A 22,889-nucleotide genomic window follows, 5' to 3' on the forward strand; every position below is an offset into this window, starting at 1 on the left:
CCACTAGCAGAAGCTATATGGGCTGATCCTAATATAACAGCCCCAAGGATTGGTACAGGTAAACATAAAATTACCCTTTATGCAGATGATGTTCTTTTATTCCTCAGTAATCCTCTGATGTCCATACCTCGCCTAATCCAAGTTATTAATACATTTAGCGCAGTCTCAGGCTATAAAGTTAATTTTCAAAATCGGAGGCTATGCCAATGGGTGGCCTTGCTATGATATCCCACTTAGTGGACGGATCCCTTTTTCCCTTTCGTTGGTCCCTGGAGGGTTTCTTATATTTAGGTATTTTTATTACCCCAGTATTTGGTCAGTTATACAAGGCTAACTTTGTGCATTTACTGGAAAGGATAAGGCAGGACCTCCAGTGATGGGGAGACCTTCCAATTTCCTGGTTGGGTAGAATAGCACTAATTAAAATGAATGTCCTGCCCCGTCTCCTATACCCTATGAGAATGCTTCCGGTGATGCTGCCGAGGATGGCTCTACGTGAATTATATGGCTGGTTGGGTTCCTTTATCTGGAATCATAGACGGCCCCTCATTAAGCTGAAGAAGCTACAGTTTACACAGACCAGGGGAGGATTGGACTTCCCAGATTTTAGGAAATATCAGTTAAGCTCCCTATTAAGTTACATAGCTGATTACAAGACCCAATCAGTCTGATCCACAATCAATCTGGTTGGACATCAAGGCCTCTCAAGTAAAATACCCACTTATTAACCTTTTATTTTCAGACAAGAGGAAAATCATTACAGACCACTGTAAAAACCCTATAATACTAAACACAATTAAGGCTTGGAATATAATGCGGCAAAATGAGGGTAACTCACATAAAACATCCCCCTGTGCACCAATAGTGGGAGCATGGGGATTCCAACCAGGGTTTACAGATGCCACTTTTAAACTCTAGAGGTCCAGGGGTATCTCATGTCTAGGGACCTATTTAAGGATGGGGTCCTGATGTCTTTTGAACAGCTGCGTCAGAAATTTGGATTACCTAATGGAGACCTCTTTCGATATTTTAAAATTCGAGACTATATACAGAAGAGGACTACGTTATTAGATAGTCTTTATAAATCAGATAGAGAATGTAGTGTCCTACGACTAGTGGGGGTATCCTCCGTCAGTACTATTTATCATTTACTACATGATGAAGTATCGGGAGACATGGACAACCTGCTTAAAACATGGGATCAGGATTTGGGACTAGAAATCTCTATAGAAACGTGGAATGATATTTGGGAAAACGCTAGAAGAATTACTATCTGTAACAGAACCCAGGCTATCCAGCTGAAGATACTTCATAGGGCCCATATAGCACCGGTTCGATTGGCAAAATTTAAGGCAGGAGCATCTCCAATGTGTCCCAAATGCAAAATAGAGGTGGGCACTCTTGTACATTGCCTATGGACCTGTCATAAGATCCGTAGATATTGGACTAAGTAGCAAGTACCCTGACAGAAATTTTAGGAACGGAAATTAAAGTGGACCCTGTATCTCTCCTTTTGGGCTTTTCGAACTTTCCCTCCCTGGACATGTACGGAAAGAGACTATTTTCTATTCTCTCTTTCTGTGCAAGGAAAAATATTTTGGTGAACTGGGTGGCTGAGGGCCCCCCTGGACTTTCAAACTAGCACAGATTAATTATGGAATGTATTCCCCTTGACTTCCTTACAAATATGGTGCACAGAAAGACCGAATTATTTTATAAAATATGGCAGCCCTTCTTGAATGACATAAATACAGATATTTCGGCTATCCTAACAAGGGCTTTTATTTAATTGAGATTACAAACCTGGCTGGCCCGGGGCCCCTTAGGAGAGGAATCCCGTACGAATACGGGTTTTATTACATTTGATGTTAACACATTCCGAGCACATAAGAGACTTAAATATACACTCTGGTTAGTTGTAGACAGTTGAGTTTTGTTTCTTTTCTTTTTTGGTTTTTTTTTTCTTTTGTTAAATTTTGGCTATTGTATATTTGATTTAATTGTATATCAATGTTTGTATTTGAGAGTTTTGTTTATTTTTGTAAACTTGTAAAAATGTTAAATTTCTAATAAAAATATCTTTTAAAAAAGCAGAGGTGTCCATTAATTGAAGATCAATATTAAGAGGGCATAATTATTAAGTAAACATCAGGAAGCTAAGAGGGCATTTGAGGAAAAGTCTTTTATCTGGTGGGCGGTGGAGGTCTGGATTTGTTTTTATTCATTCATGGGATGTGGGGGGGGGGGGGGGGGGGATCTCTGGCTAGGCCAGCATTTATTGCCCATCCCTAATTTCCCAGAGGGTAGTTAAGAGTCTACCACATTGCTGTGGGTCTGGAGTCACATATATGACAGACCAGATAAGGATTGTTGTTTCCTTCCCTAACGGCCATTAGTGAACTAGATGGTTTATGTGAATGCATTGCCTGGAAGTGTAGTTGAGACGAGAACCTTTAAAAAGTACTTGTATGAGCACTTGAATTGTTATAATATTCAGGGCTATGGACCTAGTGTGGGAAAGTGGGACTAGTGTAGGTAATAGTATACTTTTGGGAGGCCCAAAAGGGCCTCCTCTGTTCAGTATGATTCTATGAAAGATGGTAGAGAAGACTTTAAACTAAATAAAGGACAATAGATCAAAGAAGGATAACAGAGGGCAAGTCAAGAAAACACGGTAGAAAGAAAGAAAGCAATAATCAAAACATGGTGAATAGGGATAGACCAAAAAAACTTCAGAGTTTTTTCATTCATGAAATGTAGGCATCATTGATTGAGGCAGCATTTATTGCCCATCCCTAGTTGCTCTTGTAAAGGTGATGGGGAGTTGTCTTCTTGTTCCTGTGGTACAGGTACCCCAATCAGCCAAAGGGAGTGTCTTCCAAAATTATGACCCAGTGACACTGAAGGAAGGTGATATGTTTCCAATAGCATGTACCATCCTCAAGATGCACTGCAGAAATTCACCAAAGATCCTAAGACAGTACGTTCCAAATCCACAGACACTACCATTTGGCAGTAAGGGCAGCAGATACAGGGGAATACCATCACCTGCAATTTCCCCTCCAAAACACTCACCATGGAAATATATCATCATTATGGCATTTTGGTCTATTATAGCACATGGACTGCAATGGTTCAAGAATGCAGCCCACCACCACCTTCTCAAGGCAGATGGAACATGCAGTACATGCTGGCCAAGACAGCAACCACCAAGTCCCATGAGTGAATAAAACAAAAGGAAATTAGTGATACGCAACAAATGCTGGCTTTGTTATTGACATTCATTATCTCACAAAACAATAAAGAATAAAAAAAGTTAAACAGTAATGGTAATGGTGTAAATCAGAAAATTAGAGGCAACAATTGTAATACATAGAACTTCAAACTAAATATATGCAGGGTAAATCTAATTGGCAATACCTTTGCAGAGGATAAATTCCTAGAATGTATATGAGATGGGTTTTTTTAATGGTTCATTGAGTAACCAATTAGAGAACATGCTATTTTAATTTATATTGTTGCTGTGTCACCATAGTCTTACCAAACCATTGGGGCTGCTCTCGCATTAGAGAGAGCAACTGGTGATGACTTAACCCGAGGGCTACCAGACCTCAAGTGAGGGAAGAGGTGAGACAGAGCATCCTTCATGGTAACCTCAAACCGGTGATGGGAATTGAACCCACGCTGTTGGCATCACACTGCTCTGTAAACCCAACAATCCAGCCAACTGAAAATGTAGAATAATCAATGAGAGAAATGGGTGCACTGCTTTTCGTCCTTTATATAAATGATTTGGATGTGGACATAGGGGGTAAGTTAGTAAGTTTGCAGACAACACCAATATTGGAGGTGTAGTGGACAGCAAAGATGGTTCCTCAGAGTACAACAGGATTTTGATCAGATGGGCCAATGGGCTGAGGAGTGGCAGATGGAATTTATTTTAGATAAGTGTGAGCTGCTGCATTGTGGAAAGGCAAATCAGAGCAGGACTTATACACTTAATGGTAAGGTCCTAGGGAGTGATGCTGAACAAAGAGACCTTGGAGGGCAGGTGTATAGTAGACTTGCAGGTAGATAGGATAGTGAAGGAGGTGTTTTGGTATGTTTGCCTTTATTGGTCAGAGCATAAAGTATAGGAGTTGAGAGGTTATATCGTGGCTGTACACGACATTGGCTAGGCTACATTCAATTCTGGTCTCCCTGCTATAGAAATGATATTGTGAAACTTGAATGGGTTCAGAAAAGATTTACAAGGATGTTGCCAGGGTTGGAGCGTTTGAGCTATGCAGAGAGGCTGAATAGGCTTGGACTATTTTCCCTGGGGTGTTGGGAGGCTGATAGAGGTTATAAACCTTATAGAGGTTTATAAATTCATGAGGAGCATGGATAGCATGAATAGGCAAGGTCTTTTCCCCAAAGTGGGGGAGTCCAAAACTAGAGGGCATAAATATAAAGCTGAGAGGATATAAAGATATAAACGAAACCTATGGGGCAACTTTTTCATGCAGAGTTGTACATGTATGGAATGAGCTGCAGAGGCATTGATGGAGGCTAGTACAAAAACATTTAAAAGGCATCTAGATATTTGATTAGGAAGGGTTTAGAGGGCTATTGGCTAAATGCTGGGAAAAGGGACTACATTAATTTAGGATATCTGCTTGACACAGACGTGTTGGTCTAAAGGGTCTGTTTCCATGCTGTACAGCTCTATGACTCTATGAAAATGATGAAATTCAATCCAAAACGAAGGTCTTAAATCTAAGCAAAAAAATTAAGGTGTGATGGAAACTTGCTGTTGTTGATTGGGAGACTGCATTGAAAGCTATGACAGAAGACAGGCAATGACTAGCATTTTAAGAATACATACATAGTTTACACCAAATTTTACAAAAATCTAGCAGGAAAGGAGTCGCAATCATTGCTAACAAGAAACATTAATGCATGCATTAGGTCAAAGCAAGAGACTTATAACATTACCAATAAATAGTAAGCCTGAGGAGCAGAAGCGTTTTAGAATTCACCAAAGAACGACCAAGGAAATGATAAAGAAACAGAGAAGATAGTGCAAAAACACTGGGAGAAGCACAAAATGGAATTTAAAATCATAAATGTAATGGCATTTACACTTAAATAGTTTGCAGAGTAAATGTGGGTTATCTACAGGCCGAATGAAGGAAATCTCACAGAAACCAAAAAATGTTGTGCCTGTCCTCACAGGAGAAGATACAAAAATCTCACTGGAATAGTTTTGACCTTCTGATCTTAGGAAGGCTATACTTGCTATAGAGAGTGGAATAAAGGCTCTCCCGGCAGATACATGGGATAGAGGGTTTGTCCTATGGAGGAAAGATTGAGGAAACTGGGGCCATAATCTCTCGAGTTTAGAAAAATGAGAAGTGATCTCACTGAAGCACACAACTTTCTTACAAGGTTCAAAGGATAGGTGCAGGAAGGATGGTTCTCCTGATCGAGAGTCTAGACCAGACACATAGTCCCAGAAAAAGAGATATGCCATTTAGGACTGAGGTGGAGGAATTTATTCACATGGAGGGTTATGAATCTTTGGTATTCTCTACTCCAGAAGGCTGTGCATGTGAAGTTATTGAGCTTATTCAAGACAGAGATTGGTAAGATTTCTAGATATCGAAGATGTCAAGGTATTTGGGAATTAGACGAGAAAATGACATTGAATTCAGAGATCAGCCATGATCTTACTGAATAGTGGAGCTGGCTTGATGGCCTGAATGGCCAACTCTTGGTCCTATTTTCTATGGTCCTAGATCATGCAAGTGAAGCATCACAACTACTGTTCTCTTTGAAATTCCCAGCTCAACAGAGACTGTACATTGAACTTTTTGATTTGTATTACTTTGTACTTTAGAGAGATGTGTCTTTACCGACCAGGACATCACAGAAGATAGCTTTGTTACTTCAAGTAATAAAATCAGTTAAATGAAACTACTTAATAAATATGACTGCTTAGATTCAGGAAAATAATGTAAATACTACTACCGCTCATGCTGAGCTTTCCTTTCTTGAGATTCAGGCTGACTACCTCCAGACTGTGAGTTGAACTGTTCTGCTATGTGCTGAAGACCTCTCCATTTTCCAGCTCCCATTGTCTGCACCATTAGATCATACACCGATCTATCAAGCCCCAACCAGCCAGAAGGTAATCTGGAAAAAAATGGAAAATACCAATTAAAATGATCAAATCACAGAATCTCTACATAGAATAGGCCATTCAGCCTATTGAGTCCAAACTGATCCTCCGAACAGTATCCCACCAGACCCAATCCCCGAACTAGCTCCTTTAACCGTGCATTTCCCATGGCTAATCCGTCTAACCTACACATCCCTGACACTACTCAATCTGCACGTCTTTGGACTGTGGGAGGAAACCAGAGCACATGGAGAAAACCCACACAGATAGGAGGAGAACATACAAACTCCACACAGTCACTTAAAGGTGGAATCAAACCTGGGTCCCTGGCGCTATGAGGCAGCAGTGCTAACCACTCAGCCACCATGCTGCCCTGAACGTTTCATTGCTTTAAAAACATTGCTCTACTAGTGTCCAAAAGTTTCTCCCAAATCTCACCATAGATGAGTTGTGTTCAGTTTACTTCAGCTTCATACCAAAAGCGTTCAGAGAACAAAGGAACAGGAGTAGGCAATTTACCTATTTGGGTCTGCTCCATCATCTAACTCAGTACCGTACTCCCACTTTCGCCCATACCTTTTGGTCCTTTTAGCCTTAGGAACCATATCTACCTCCTTTGTACAAGTAGTTGAGACAGAGTGCATCCTTACTGAGCCACAGTAGAGTATATGTTTCTGGAAGTTAGAAGAACAGTGGGAATTTGGTGTGAAGGGGAAAAGGTACTTTTTCCTTTTTTTGTGGTTTATAGTTTATAAGGATTCTATTCTATAATGAGGAGGACCAGGGAATAAGTGGCCTAGTGCAATTGGTATTATATTTCCCAAAAGGTGTAAATTAAAGGGAGAAGTCATGGCAGGAAATCTCAAAGCTGTGGTGAACTCTCCTGCTCTATTTGGGAAGTCAGGGAAAATTTCCATGCCCATGATCTGCGCAAGTGCAGCAAGTGTCTCCAGCTGCTCCTGGAAGCCTGGATTTCAGAACTGGAGTAGTAGCTGGGGACACTGCAGAGCATCCACAGACAGAGAGAATCGTGGTTAGCGTGTAGAGAGAGGTGGTCACACTACAGGCTAAGACTCAACAGGAAGGAACTGGGTGTTTACTAGGCAGATCATGATGATTAGGCAGTGCAAGAGTTTCCTGTGGTTATTGCCTTGCAAAACAGGTTTTGATACTGTTAAGGAGAACAGTGTCTCAGGGGAAATTAGCTACAGTGAAATTTGTTGCATCACAGCTTAAGAAGTGGGGAATGCAATTGTTATGGGGGAATCAGAGGGGAATAGGAAGGCACTTTTGTGGCTGTAAACAAGACTTCAGGATGGTATGTTGCCTCCCTGGTACAAGGTTCTAGAATTTTTCAGGCATTCTGGAAGGGGAAGGTGAACAGCCAGTAATTGTGGTACACATTGGTACAAATGATATAGGTTAAAAAAAAGAGGAAGAGACCCTAAAAGCAACACAGGAATTAGGAAATAAGTTAAAAATTTAGACTGACGATGTTGAATCTGTATGGGTAGAGCTGAGAACCACAAAGGGACAAAAAACATTAATGGAGTTTGTATATAGAAGCTCCAAGTTGTAGGGGTAATGTTGGGAATGGCACCAAACAGGAAGTTAGAGAGACATGCAATATGGTAATTGTGGTAAACTTTAATCTGCGTTTAGATTCAGCAAATCAAATTATTAACAATACCGTAGAGGAGGAATTCCTGCAGCGTATACAGGAAGGTTTTCTGATTTAACATGTTGAGGGTACGGTGGCAGGGGAGGGGAGCTAGTGGTATCGTCGCTGGACTGTTAACCCTGAGACCCAGGTAATGTTCCAAGGACCCAGATTCAAAACCTGCCATGGCAGAAGGTGGAATTTGATTTCTATTAGAAAAAAACTGGAATTAAGAGTCTATTGATGATCATGAAACCATTGTCCATCTCATTCACTAATGCCTTTTATGGAAACAAACTGCCATCTTCACCTGGTCTAGCCTACATGTGATTCCAGACACAGCAATGTGGTTGATTCTTAACTGCCCTCTGGGTAATTAGGGATGGGCAATAAATGCTGGCCTATGCATTGACACCCTCATCCCATGAATGAATAAAGAAACAATCCAACTAGAGAATAGGCCATTCTCAACGAGAACTGTATATTGAGAAAGGAATATTTGGCATTCTAATTGTACAAAGCCCCTTGTGGATGAGTGACCATAATATGATAGAATTCCTCATCAAGATGAAGAGTGATATAATTAATTCTCAGAATAAGGTCCTGAATCTGAATAGATGAAAGAATGGTATGAAGCACGAGTTGGCTATGATGATTCGGTGAACGATGTTCAAAAGGATGATGGTAAAAGGCAATGGCAAACATTCAGAGAGCATGGATGAACTGTAACAATTGTTCACTCCTGTCTGGAGCAAGAGTAAAATGGGCAAGGTGGCCAAACCATGGGAAATTAGAGACAATATCAGATCCAAGGAAGAGGCATACAAATTGGCCAGATCTGAAGAATAGGTATTTAGACTTCAGCAAAGAAAGACAAAGGGATTGATTGAGAAATGGAAAATAGAGTCAGAGAGTAAGCCTGCAGGAACATATAAACTGACTATAAAGGTTTCTATATATATGTGAGGAGAAAAAAAAAATTGGTGAAGAAAAATGTAGAACCCTTTCAGGCAGAAACAGGGCAATCTGTCATGAGGAATTGAAAAAATGGCTGATCAATTAAATACATGCTTTGGTTCAGAGTTCACGAAGGAGGACAAAAAAAAACTTACCAGAAATGGTGAGGAACAAAAAGTTTAATGATAGGGAAAAACTGACAGAAATCAGAGTTAGGTAAAAACAATGACTGCAGACGCTGGAAACCAGATTCTGGATTAGTGGTGCTGGAAAGAGCACAGCAGTTCCGGCAGCATCCGAGGAGCAGTAAAATCGACGTTTCGGGCCCGAAACATTGATTTTACTGCGCCTCAGATGCTGCCTGAACTGCTGTGCTCTGCCAGCACCACTAATCCAGAAATCAGAGTTAGTAGAGAAACGCTGTTGGGAAATTGATGTAATTGAAGGCAGACAAATCCCGGGCCTTAATAATCTACAACCAAGAATACTGAAGGAAGTGGCCCAAGAAGTAGTGGATGCATTGCCGGTAACTCTTCCATGATTCTATAGACTCTGGAACAGTTCCTACTGATTGGAGGTGAGCAAATGTAACCTCTCTATTTAAGAAGGAAGGCAGAGAGAAAATCATGAATTACGGATGTGTTGACCTGATGGTGCAAGAGAAAATGCAAGAGTCCATTATAAAAGAATTTATAATGGCTGAGAATTTGGAAAACAGTATGGAATTATGAAAGGGAAATCATGATTGACAAACTTATTGAAATTCTTTGAAGATATAACTAGTAGAGTTGATGAGGGAAGAGCCAGTGGACGTGGTTTATTCGGACTTTTGGAAGGCTTTCAACAAAGTCTTACCGAAGAGATTAATGTGTAAAATTAAAGGGCATGGGGTTGAGCTGGATATAAAACTGGTTGGTAGACAGAAGATAAAGTGTAGGGATAAATGGGTCTTTTTCTGAATGGCAGGCAATGATTAATGGGATAGCGCAGGGATTAGTGCTAGACCCAAGTTATTCACAATACATATTAGTGATTTGATAAGGAAAATAAAATGTAAAATCTCCAAATTTGCAGATGACACAAAGCTGGGTTGTAAGGAGGATTCAGAGATGCATCAGTGTGATTCTGACAAGCTGAGTGCGTGAGCAAATGCATAGCTAAAGCATAAACAACATGGATAAATACAAGGTTATCCACTTTGTTAAAACAAAACACAGGAAGTTAGATTATTAGCTAAGCAGCTGTAAATTGAGAGAGGGGAATGTGCAACAAGACCTGGGTGTCCTTGAACGCCCGTCACTCAAGGTAAGCATGTAGGTGCAGCAGGCGTTAATGAAGACAAATGTTGGCTTTCATAACCAGAGGATTCAAGTACAGGAGCAGAAATGACTTGCTGTAATTGTACAGAACCTTGGATGAGGGCACACCTGGAATATCATGTGCAGTTTTGGTCTCCCTGTTGAGAAAGGATGTTCTTGCTATAGAGTGAGTACAATGATGGATTACCGGACCAATTCCTGGGATATTGGGATAGATGAGGAGAGGTTGAATTAGTTAGGATCATAGTTGCTGGAGTTCAGAAGAATGAAGGCAGAATCTCAAAGAAACCTATTAAATTCTCACAGGACTAGATAGAGTAGATGCAGGAAGGGGGTTCCCAATGGCAGGGGAGTCCAGAACCAAGGGTCAGAATCTAAACATTCTGGGATAAATTGTTTAGTATTAATGAGAAATGTCTTCATTAAATAGTGGTCAGCCTGTGGAATTTGCTACATAGAAAACAGTTAAGGCCAAGCACTGTTTGATTTCAAGGGGAAGTTGGATCGAGCACTTGTAGCTAAAGAGATTAAAGGATCTGGGGAAAAGCAGGAACAGGCTACTGAGTTAGCTGATCAGCCATGATCATAATAAATAGGGAGCATTTATTAACCATTAAGGACTGAATGGTCTACTCCTGTTCTAACTTTCTATGTTTCTATGAAAACATTCAATACTTTTGCAATCTGACAATTTCAGAGTCAGCCTTTAGGAAAATGGTTGAAAATCTGGTGAATTATTGTCATCCTGTAACCAAAGCCAGGAACTAACATTTAAATCTTTGATGCAAAATCCCTGGAATAATTTCTGAACTTCCCATTTAACATTACAGTATCTCACTGATAGATTTGACAGAATATGTACAATGTTTGGAATAAGAATCTTTTTGAGTTTTTTTTAAACTGACTGTTTTTATAAAGCTTACTGGTTTTCTCATAATTTCAAATTTCTCAAAATCCATTCGCTTTCAATATTCTTTTGCTGGCTTCTAAAGTTTTCCCATCTTAGAACATAAGAACTAGGAACAGGAGTAGGCAATTCAGCCCCCTGAGCCTGCTTTGCCATTTAATACTGTCATGGCTGATCTCATCTTCGTGTCAACTCCACTTTTTTGCCCTTTCTCCATAACCTTTCAACCAAGTTCGGCTTAAAATCTGCCTATTTCTTCCTTAAATTTACACAATGACCTGGCATCCACGACATTCTGAGGTAGTGATTTCTACAGATTCTTGACCCTTTGAGAGAAGTAATTTCCCTGATCTCTATTTTAAATCTGCTACCATTATCCTAAAACTTCTCATTCTGATATACTACTGATCTTTGCAACATTGTACATCATTTCTGCCAAATTAATACTGGCCTTAACATCCTAAGTTAGCCATGGAGATTTCAACATTGATATGTTTCATATGAATGTGTCCTGTCTTTTAACCTATTTACCTGATCCACTTACATTAGCTTTGTCTTCACATTCTTGTAACTACCTTTACTTAAGGCATAAGTTATGCTCCCACATCTCTCAAACTACGATCTTGCTATGATCATTCTTGCCAGGAGAATCCTTCACTGTAAGATCTTCAGGCCTGTCTCATTACTCATTAATAGGTCCAGAATAGTCTGGTCCCTGCTAGGTTCCAAAATGTATTGTACTAAGAAACTGACCCAAAGATTCTCTATGAACACATTGATGTGGCTGCCTTTGCCAGATTGATTAATCTAGAAATTCCTCTCAGTACAACATACCAACCTCACTTGGACATACATGACTTGTTCCTTTATTGTGCCTAAGTCAATATCTTGGCATTCTGTAACTTTTAATATGTTGGGAGCATCACCACAAGGATTGCAGTAGTTTAAGGAGAACAGACATCTTCTGAAGACATTCCGGATGCGCAATAAATACTGGTCTGTTAGCACAGTCTACTTCCTGGGAACAAGAAAGAAAAGAACCTAACCTGTTTTTCTGTGATTTTACCATCCGGGATTCTTCTTTCCTAGCCTGATTTACACTTGCACCAAATAAGCGGCCCAGCCACATTCCTTGCTTGCCTTCAGTATTATCCATGTTTGGCTTTTTTCCTGGTTGTGCATCATAATTATTTGGAGCAGTGCTTTCATTAACTTTGCTATTCTTAAGTTCATGTAGCACAGATTCTGGAGGACTCCCCATCCAAGAAGGTTTGGCTTCATATTTAGAATACTCAGGCTGAATCTTTTTTAAGAATTGCTTAGCGGCTGCTGCTTCTTCATTGGACTCAGATTGATTGGACAACACACCACAAATGTTCAAATGTTGTAATTCAGATATTGGCTGACTCTCTGCTCCTTCTGGGACACTCTCTCGGAGTGACTTTTTCTCTGTACTGATGCTTAACTGAGGAAGTACAGTAGTTGTACTTTGCTTCTTTCTCTTCTCCCAGCTTACAAACTTTGATTGTTCTGAAGAACCTTCAATATATACCTGTGAGCTTTGCATAAGCTGGTACCACCATCCTGCTTGCTTGTCCTTTTTAATTTCACTTTCGTTCTCCTTTCTAATTTTTTCAACATTCTGGACATCTTCATGTTTATTGGGTATTACAGCATCCCTTGCTGTTATACCTTTTAGTGTAAATCCTTCTGATTGGTCTTCCCTGTCCTGTTCATGTCCCAAACCTACATTACTACCATGGTTCCTCATGAGCTGAAAGGTAGAGTGCACAGATTGCAAGAGATCCTGCTTGACTTTGAGTTGTTCCTTCTTCTTTTGTTGCTCCATGTTCATTTGGATAACATAGTGTTCAAACATCAGATCTAAATCAAATGGCAGTAACGAAAGAGGCTGCAGTAAAAGAAGGAGCTCCTCAAACAGTGGTTGACAAACACTGTGCGACAGTGCTAGGAAACCAGTAGGTAGATAGTGAACTCCAATAATATCTAATTGAAAGAAAAGAATCAATTAGTGTTACAATTTAGTTTTGAGATATGAAAAATATGACTTCAAATACAAGGTTCCATAAGCTGTATATGATTTAAGTTGCCTCTTCCACTTAAAACAAAATGGAATAATGAAGAGTCATGTGATTTGCTACAAGTTCTGCCCATGACACATCTATGTGACCTGGTTACAAGGGGATTTTAGACTCAGATGAGGTGCTATTGAAATCCACATGCCATATTTAACACCTGAAAATAAAGGCAAAGCACATATTCTTGCTATTTTAGGCTCTCTGTCTTGGAGACATTAAACAGAAATACAGAAAGAGACGGCATCAGCTGCAATTAAACAGGAAACAGCAGCCCATTCCTAGCACATAATTAGACTGCAGATTACTGCTGTTCATCTAACTGAGGATAGGGAAACAACAGGAAATTACTAAGTCTGAAAGATACAGCCTGGCATGACCTAGGTTCATCAGAGTTAGCTATGATGTTGGAATTCAGTTACAGATTGCTCAGAATCCAGGAGCTAGGCTCTTTTGACTGTCACTAGACATTATGACTTGATGAAAAGGCAAAACGTGGGCTCTTGGGAAGCAGAGTATCATTAGATTAACTCCTGTGAGATTTGCAATTCTGTGGAGACTGATATATGTATTAGTCATGTTAAAATGCTAATAAGGCGGAGCTTTGCTGCAGCTTAGAATATTAATTACTAAATATTTAATGTCAAATCCATTATTATTTTTAATTTTCTTTTGCATTCTTTCACAGGATGTGGGCATCACTGGCTGGACCAGAATTTATTGTCCATCCCTTTGTGCCCTTGAACTGAATGGCTCCTAAGGCCATTTCAGAAGTCAGCTGAGTTAACCACGTTACTGAGAGTCTGGAATCATATATAGACCAGGACAGGTGAGGACATTAATGAACTAGGTGGATTTTTACAATAACCAACAAGGGTTATACGGTCATTCGATTAGTTTTTAATTCCAGATTTTTAAAAAAAATTGAATTCAAATTTCATGACCTGCCATGATGGGAGTCAAACCCATGATCCATTGTTATCTAATGACATTACCACAGTACCACACCCTCCCCTTTGTTATAGGAAAAGCAAATTAGAAAGCTTGTTATGCAACCCCTTTCAGGCAGCCAATGGGAATCCAAATATCTTTTTAAAAGTTGTCAGAATCAATGTTATCATTATAGTTCACAGGACAGAAGCACTGCTGCTTGACAAGTATGCATGCAGGCACCTTCCAAGACAAAATTCAACAATATAACCAGTTTTCTGCAGGTTTGAATAATAAGCAAGTGCTTGCAAAACCAGATGTGTTCATTACAGACTACGAACAATCAGAGTTCCCCTGTCCAGTGAACAACCTACATAACAAACCTTAAAATTTAGGGCTAGAGAAATGGCATCAAACCCACAGTATTAATAGCTTGTATTTAAATGAGGACTCCTGAATTTTGGGTTCATTGCAATCAAAAGAGCACTACATTGGAAGCCCGCACAGCTTAGCACTCCAAAATTCAGGAAATTGTTGGCTTATACCACAGCAGTCTAGATGAACAATGGGTTGGCATCAGGATTTATGATTGGGGTTTAGGGAGAGAACAGTACGCTCCAGTTAGGGATATTGAGTTCAAAGAGCACAGACCCTGAGAGGGACATAATAATATAAAAATTAAATAAAGGTAGTATCAGCATCATCTCCTATGCCATAAAACTGCTCTCTCAGTCAAGGGAGATGAACTAGTGATGGTTTAATCTGAAGTGAGGGGAGATGTTGAGAAGGAGAGTCCTTCATGATAACCTCAGCCCCACGGGGAACAGAACTTACACAGTTGGCCTCACACTGTATTGTAAACCAGCTATCTAGCCAACTGAGCTGAAGATTTGAAATAAAAAAGAAGGGTTCTGGAAACAAACTAAACTGATCTGAAAGCATCTGTGGAGAGACAAATGAAAGTAATACTTAGAATGCTGCTGGTGGGGTTTGGGGTTTGAATCTGGAGATATATCTCGGGCAGAGATCCGAAGGAGTGAACTCGCAGGCCAGAGATTTCGGAATTGGGACCAGATGTGCCAGAAATTACATTAAATATCTCAAATACACTTATGTATTGGTAATCTTGTTATTCCTGGGGATGCCTTACAGAGAAGCAACTATGCAGCAGAGACCAGAGGCAAGCACAAATAGGTCCTCCAGCTCACAACACCTGTACCGACCACGAAACCATTTTAAAGCCATCTGCCTGCATGTGGTCAGTGTCCCTCTATCTCTGTCTGTTCATGTGTCTGTTGAAGTGCCTCTTAAATGTTGTTGACATACTTGCTTCTACGCTGGGAGCATATTCCAAGCACTTACCATTGTCTGTGTTAAAAAATCTTTTCCTCGCACACCGCCTTTAAAGTTTTCCTTCTCACCTTAAACCTGTGCCCCCCCAGGACTTAACATTTCCACCCTGAGAAATACACTGTATCTATGCCTCTGATAATTTTATATATTTCTATCAGGTTGCCCCTCTGCCTCCAACGCTCTAACAAAACAATCCAAGCTAATACACTCCGATCCATGTAACATCCTGGTAAACTTCTTTTACACCCTCTCCAGAGTCTCCACACCCTTTCCACAGGGTGGGGACCAGACTGCACACAATACTCAAATATAGCCTTACTAAAATCTTACACATCTTCAACATGACTTATCAACTTTTATGCTCAATGCCACAACTGATCCTGTACACCTTCCTTACTACCTTATCTACTCGTGCTGCTACTTTCACAGAGTTCAAGACTTGTACCCCAAGATAGCTCTGTATATTAATGGTCCGAAGGATCTTTCCATTTACTGTTTTCATTTCTCTTCCATTTAACCTCCCAAAATGCATCATCTCACACTTGTCTGGATTAAACTCTATCTTGTTGTGTCTGTTGAAACCTTGCTCACTATCGACAAGTCCACCAACTTTCATGTAACCAGTTAAGTTATTAACTAGACCACCGACATATTCTTCCAAATCATTTATATGTAATAGAAGCAACAAAAGTCCCAGCACCGATCCTTGTGGAACACCACTGGTTACAGACCTCCAATGAGAAAAAAACACCCCTCCACAATTACCCTCTGTCTTCTATGAACAAGCCAATTTTGTATCCAATTTAATAATTCACCACGAATCGCGTGACTTCAATTTTTTGACCAGCCTACCATGCTTTAGTTAAGTTCATGTAGATAACATCCACTGTCTTACCCTCATCAATCATCCTTGTCTCTTCCTCAAAAGATTCAATTACGTTTCTGAGATAAGATGTCCCCGCATAAAGCCATACTGACTATATCCATGATGTCTACTCTTCTCCAAATATGAGTATATCTTAAGACTCTTCTCAAATAACTTCCCTACTCTGATGTAAGGCTCACTGTCTAATAGAACATAACATTTTTGGTAAATGGACGAATGCCTGCTTCAGACCTAGTCATCCATGCTTACTGTCCCTTTTTTACTAAAGCAGTCTCTGGTACACCTTGTAGCAAGTTTGCGCACTTGCACATACCACATGTCAGTTCAGTTCCTAAACAAAATAAAATAAGCTTGAAAACACAGATAATGGGAAACAAATAATGTGCATGATGTAACATTTACCATCCTCTAGTACATTAGCACAATCCTGTTTTCAAAGATTAATTGCAGTTTGTTTCTCCGCTAAATATTTCCAAATTCTTTTTTCACCATATAAAATACTCTTTAGTTGTGACGATCTCTAGAAGTGTCTCCATTTTCTCCTCCAGGTACCTTTTTAGTCCAACTTGGACCTTTATCAGGAAACGAAATCCAAACTACGCATCTCTCTCTGTCACTGTATACCTCTATGTGTGAAACTGCAGGAGATGAGTAAGATACTAAATGAGTATTTTGCATCAGTACTTACTGTGGAAAAGGACACAGAAACTAGAGAACTTGAAGTAATAAATAGTGATATGTTGACAAGGATCTATATTGTAAAGGAGGTGGTGCTGGATGTCTTAAAATGCAGAAAGGTGGATAAATCCCTGGGACCTAAAATTTTGTGGGAAGCTAGGGAAGTGATTGTTGGGTTCCTTGCTGAGATATTTGTATCATTGATAGCAATGGGTGAGGGGCTGAAAGACTGGAGGGTGGCTAAGGGGGTGTCTTAATTGAAGAAAGATGGTAAGGAAAAGCCAGGGAACTACAGAGCAATGAGCCTGATGTCAGTGGTGGGTAAGCTGTTGGTGAAGAGTCTGAGGGACAGGATTTATATGTATTTGGAAAGGTAACAACTGATTAAGGATAGTCAATACGGCTTTGTGTGGAAAATCATGTCTCACTGACTTGATTGAGTTTTTTGAATAAGAGACAAAGAAGATTGATGAAGGCAGAATGGTGGACATTGTCTATATGGACTTCAGCAAGGCGTTCAACAAGATTCCGCAAGCTAGACTGGTTAACAAGGTTAGATCACAGCATCAGAGGGTGAGCTAGCCATTTGGACACAAAACTGGCTTGAAGGTAGGAGGCAAAGGGTGGTGGTGGAGGAATGCATTTTGGACTGGAGGCCGGTGACCAGCAGTGTGCCACAAGGATTGATGCTGGATCCACTGCTTTTGGAAGTGAATATCAGAGCAATGGTTACTAAGTTTTCAGATGACACCAAAACTGGTGGTGTAGTGCACTGTGAAAAGGTTTATCTCAGAGTAGAATGGGACCTTGTTCAGATGGGCCGATGGGTCAAGGAGTGGCAGATGGAGTTTAATTTAAATAAATGTGAGGTGTTGCATTTTAGTACAGCAAACCAGGGCAGGACTTATACACTTAATGTTAAGGCCCTGGGGAGCATTGCCAAACAAAAAGATCCTTGGAGTACAGGTTCATTGTTCTTTGAAAATAGAGTCACAAGTAGACAGGATAGTGAAGGCGATGTATGGTGCGCCTGCTTTTATTGGTCAGTGCATTGAGTATAGGAGTTGGGATGTCAAGTCGTGGCTGCACAGGACATTGGCTAGGCCACTTTTGGAATATTGCATTCAATTCTAGTCTCTCTGCTTTAAGAAGGATGTTGTGAAACTTGGAAGGGTTCAGGAAAGATTTACCAGGATGTTGCCAGGGTTGAAGGGTCTGAGCTGTAGGGAGAGGCTGAATAGGCTGGGGCTGTTTTCCCTGGAGCACGGAGGCTGAGGGGTGACCTTATAGAAGTTTACAAAATCATGAAGGGCATGGATAGGGTGAATAGCCAAGGTCTTTTACCCAGGGTAGGGGAGTTTAAAACTAAATGGCATAGTTTTAAGGTGAGGGGGGTAAGATTCGAAAGGGATGTAAGGGGCAACATTTTCAGGCAGAGAGTGGAAGAGGCTGGTACAATTACAAAATTTAAAACACATCTGGATGGGTACATTAATAGGAAGGGTTTAGTGGGACATGGACCAAATGCTGACAAATGGGACTGGATTAAATTAGGATATCTGGTCAACATGAATAAGTTGGGACTGAAGGGTCTGTTTCCATGCTGTACACCTTTATGCCTTTACAACACAAGTTTCCCAAAACTTGTAATCATTTAATTTGAACTTGATGGTGTGGAATGGGGACCCTCTAACAGTGTTAATGGGTGTGAAACAGGGAGGAGCTACTCTAAATCAGTATCACACCATTTCCATCTATTATACACCAGCATGCTACAAGTACAGTTGCCAATACAACAGCTATTTGTGGACTCTATTCTTATTGAATGGAAGAGCAGGCTTGAATGGCCCACTTCCACTATTAACTACCATCTTTGTGTGATTCACAATGCTATTTGCGAGCTTAAACATTTAGAGATGAATACCTTTAAGAAGATAGAAATTACACCGAGGATGAGGAAGGGATGAACTATTTTCCAGTTAGGCTAGCAGGTTTTTCTCCATACCAAATGCAGCAACCAGTCCTGCTCTCGAATTCCAAACTGTAAGGGGCAGAATGCTTTCTCCTTTATGCGAATGACTCTTATAATTGTATGTGGAATGAGGTCAGAGCAGCGGAGTAGAACAGCAGATTGAAGTCCTAACCTGCCATGGTAGTTCACAAGGAATTTCTTTCTAATCTTTAATATTGTACATGTAAACTAATTACTATAACTGAAAGAGTTTAGCAACGATATCTGTAACTTGATCTTACCTTCATGATTATACAAATGATTAAACCAAAACTCCAAAGATCTGATACTGCATCAAAGAACACAAAGTCATGTAAGCATAATACAATGGAACCATTTAGCAATTACTTCATAAATGTTTAATCGAAGAACAAAGTTTATTTACACCATAACTAATAAGGAATTTATACTATATTTTGTTGCAAATTCTATGATTAAGCATATAACTGCAACAGATTAAACACTTCTCAAAAAAAATCAACCACGAGAACCCAATTTTAAAAAATTTAAAAGCGAAAGGAGAGGATTTCACAACATCAGCTACTGGAAAGAAAAATACAATGAAAAGACAATGTATTCAGTAAATTTGGGCAACATGAAGCCCAGAACTCGTGCAAATGTAGACCAATTCAATCGAAAACAACTAGAATTATTTCAAGATTTGAGATTTGAGAAGTGGCAAAACATATGGATAATACCATAAGAACTAGTTAGATATTTTAATTCTGATCAAAAATTGAGTCTTTAGCAAAATCAAAGTCGGAAAATAAACCTTTCTTCAGTTTACCACATGGTGGAGCAATGCTCTGGAGGAATTTAGTAGAAAGAGGAATGTATATTTGACATACAAACAGAAAATGCTAAAAATTATTCCACATCTGTGGACAGTAGTGTGTGAAAGATAATGATCCAAAATGTTAAATCTGTTTCTTTCTCAAGAGATACTGCCAGACTTGTAGATAATTTCCTACTATTATTATTATTATTATTATTGCATATTTCCAGTATCCGCAGAAGTTTGCTTTTGGATAAGTGTAAGTTTGATATCGATTCATTTGATACATTGGAGAAGGGGTCCTTAAGGATGGGATGAGGGCACCTCGGCTTCTTCGAGACATCTTATGCCTTGTGTCAAGTTTATGGGGAGTGTGGCAATAATCTTCTTTGCACTGGCTTGATAATTGAGCAAGTTTATTTTGGGACAGGTTATAGAAATCAAAGAAGTGTTTGATTAATTAGATTCTCCAAAAGATTACAAACTGGATGTCAGTAAGGAATCAGTGATGACAATGGTGCCTGGACTGTAATAGGAGTTAGCTTGCAAAACTGAAATTTAACTGATGATGATGAGTAAAACATAGGTCAGAATTTTATGGTTCCTCCAATAGTGGGGAACTGTCAGATTTCCATGATGGTAGTCTTGCCACACTCCCCATAAACTTGACACGAGGCAAGAGATGTCTCGAAGAAGCCGAGGTGCCCTCATCCCAATCGAGGGTCCTTAAGACCCATTTCCCTCTTGGTGTCAATTTTAATGCTAACAAGAGGAGTTTGGGAGCAGGAAGGGCAGTGATCACTCTCTTCAGGTCTTGGACATGAAAACAGGCTGTAGAATACCACCCTCAAGGGGGCCCACTTCCACATCAGGCACTGCTGCAAGGTCTGCCCCATGGGTGCTCCATCTCTCCCAGCCTCTCCATCCGAAACAGAAGTAAATCAGGCTTTTAGTTTTAGTTCTGAAGGGTGACTGTTTTTTTAAGTTCAGAAGGTCATTTTTAACAGAGTGTTCAATGCAGCACTTTTAAGAGAGTACGTAACTTAAGTTAAATGAATTTTAGCTAGTGAGATAATTGCTGATGTGTTTACAAAATTGAGCTGCTCCAACCTACAGTCAGAGAGGTCAGGGGTCACAAGCAAGTTCAGTTCAGAAGAAGATAAGATCCACACAAATAGAAGGACTGCTTTAATCTGGCAGTTTCCAGGCCATCAGAGCTGGAGAGAAGTCTTGGGCTATTTTAGCAGTCCAAGCAGCTGGAAAAAGTCTGAGCTTGACTTAAAGTTAAGAAACATAAATCTGTGAGTTAGCCTGTATTTTGTGTGTCTCTAGGAGAGATGAAGAGAATCACATCTGGTAAACTTGCAGAAAGTCCCTGAAAAGGAACATTTACAATCATGTCAATTCAGTAGAAATTTTAAAGTGAAGACAGGATTGATTCTTAACTGGGATTGAGTGCTCGGAAAAAGGACTGGATTGTGATTTATGTTATTTAAGATCTCTGCAAATTGTCACATATCTTGCTTTATTTTTTTCCTTATTCTTTTGTGTAATACATTTACTCCTTGCTGCAAGTATATTGAACATATTCACACAAGTCTGTCAATAGCTGATGACTACAGTAACATAACTGCAATAGTAAAACATGTGCTTTATTAAGCCATGTTTCACTCTGGAATCTGGCATGTCCAGTATTACCATCATCTTGGATCATATCACTATTATAGATATTAATCTTTCATTATATAAACCTTTTCTTGTTACAATGTTTGGCTGAGAGCCCAAACTAATAAACATTGATTTAGTTAGGATTCTGATCAGTGAAGAGAACTGTTAATTTTGTTTGACTGAGAACTTACTATTGTAAGGTTTTCTGTGATCTCTTCTGTAAATGTTTCAGTGATTATCTGGACAAGATTATGAAGTGTGAAGTATTTGAATTTTCTGTTATTTAACTAATATACTTTAATGCAGCAGGTCAGGCAGCATCCAAGGAGCAGGAGAATCAACGTTTCTGGCATAAGCCCTGAAAGGGCTTATGCCCGAAACGTCGATTCCCCTGCTCCTTGGATGCTGCCTGACCTGTTGCGCTTTTCCAGCAACACATTTTTCAGCTCTGATCTCCAGCATCTGCAGTCCTCACTTTCTCCTAATATACTTTAATGGTCTTTATCATTTTTAGCAGGGGGAGGAGTTTCTTTCCCATCAGGGTTTATTTATTTCCTCTAAGCAGTTGTACATTTACCATTGTTATTTTACAGCTCATAGGCGCTGTATTGGATGCTTATTGAATGAATGGGTCTCGAAGAAGCAGGAGTTGCAATGGTTTGACATGGCCTGAAGGTCGATAGATCACCTAGACCAGATGGACTACACCCCAGAGTTCTAAGGGAGACAGGTGAAGAGATAGTGGAGGCATGAGTGGTGATCTTTCAGCAAGCGTTAGAATCAGGAAGGGTTCCAGAGGACTGGAAAATCGATAACATGGCACCCTTGTTTAAAAAGGAAACAAGGCAAAAGACAGAAAATTACAGATTGATTAGCCCAACCTTGGCTGTGGGTAAAATCTTGGAATCCATTGTGAAGGATGAGATTTCTGAATACTTGGAACTGTATGGTAAAATAGGGCAAAGGGGACGTCATGCCTGACAAATCTGCTAGAATTCTTTGAGGAAGTAACAAGCAGGTTAGACCAAAGACTTGATGGAATTTAGAAGGATGAGGGGGGATTTAATTGAAACATACCGAATGCTGAATGGCCTAGACAAATGGATGTCATCTACCTGGACTTCAAGAAGGCCTTTGATAAGGTGCCAGACAGAAGGCTACATAATAAGATAAAGGCTTATGTTGTTAGAGACAAGGTACTAGCATGGATAGAAGCTTGGCTGTCTGACAGAAAGCAGAGAGTGGGGATTCTTCTCAGGATGGCAGCCAGTGACAAGTGATGTTCCTCAAGGCTCAATGTTGGGACCACAACTTTTCACTATCCAGTAACCATCTAGATGATGGAACGGAGAGCATTCTGGCTCAGCTTGCAGGCAATACAAAGATTGTTAGACAGACATGTAGCATTGAGGAGAGGGGCTGTAGAAGGATTTTGACAGGTTAGGAGAGGAGGCAAAGTAGTGGCAGATGGAGTACAATGTGAGAA

At 40.0% G+C, this 22,889-nt stretch overlaps 1 protein-coding gene across 8 annotated transcripts in view; it reads right to left on the bottom strand.

Moving 5' to 3' along the window:
• Window positions 1-22,889, bottom strand: part of rusc2 (RUN and SH3 domain containing 2) — a 140,139-nt gene that overhangs the window by 9,111 nt on the left and 108,139 nt on the right. For 7 of the 8 annotated variants that reach the window (XM_072571655.1, XM_072571649.1, XM_072571653.1 and 4 more), the window contains 3 exons: window positions 19,203-19,249; window positions 12,053-13,013; window positions 6,013-6,177 (listed from right to left, as the gene is read on the bottom strand). In XM_072571655.1, coding sequence (XP_072427756.1) covers window positions 6,013-6,177; window positions 12,053-13,013; window positions 19,203-19,249 — 1,173 coding nt within the window. The remainder of the gene's footprint in view (window positions 1-6,012; window positions 6,178-12,052; window positions 13,014-19,202; window positions 19,250-22,889) is intronic. The other variant, XM_072571656.1, reaches the window with a different exon arrangement.

The sequence above is a fragment of the Chiloscyllium punctatum genome, chromosome 1 (assembly GCF_047496795.1).
Source record: "Chiloscyllium punctatum isolate Juve2018m chromosome 1, sChiPun1.3, whole genome shotgun sequence".
Taxonomy (NCBI): domain Eukaryota; kingdom Metazoa; phylum Chordata; class Chondrichthyes; order Orectolobiformes; family Hemiscylliidae; genus Chiloscyllium; species Chiloscyllium punctatum.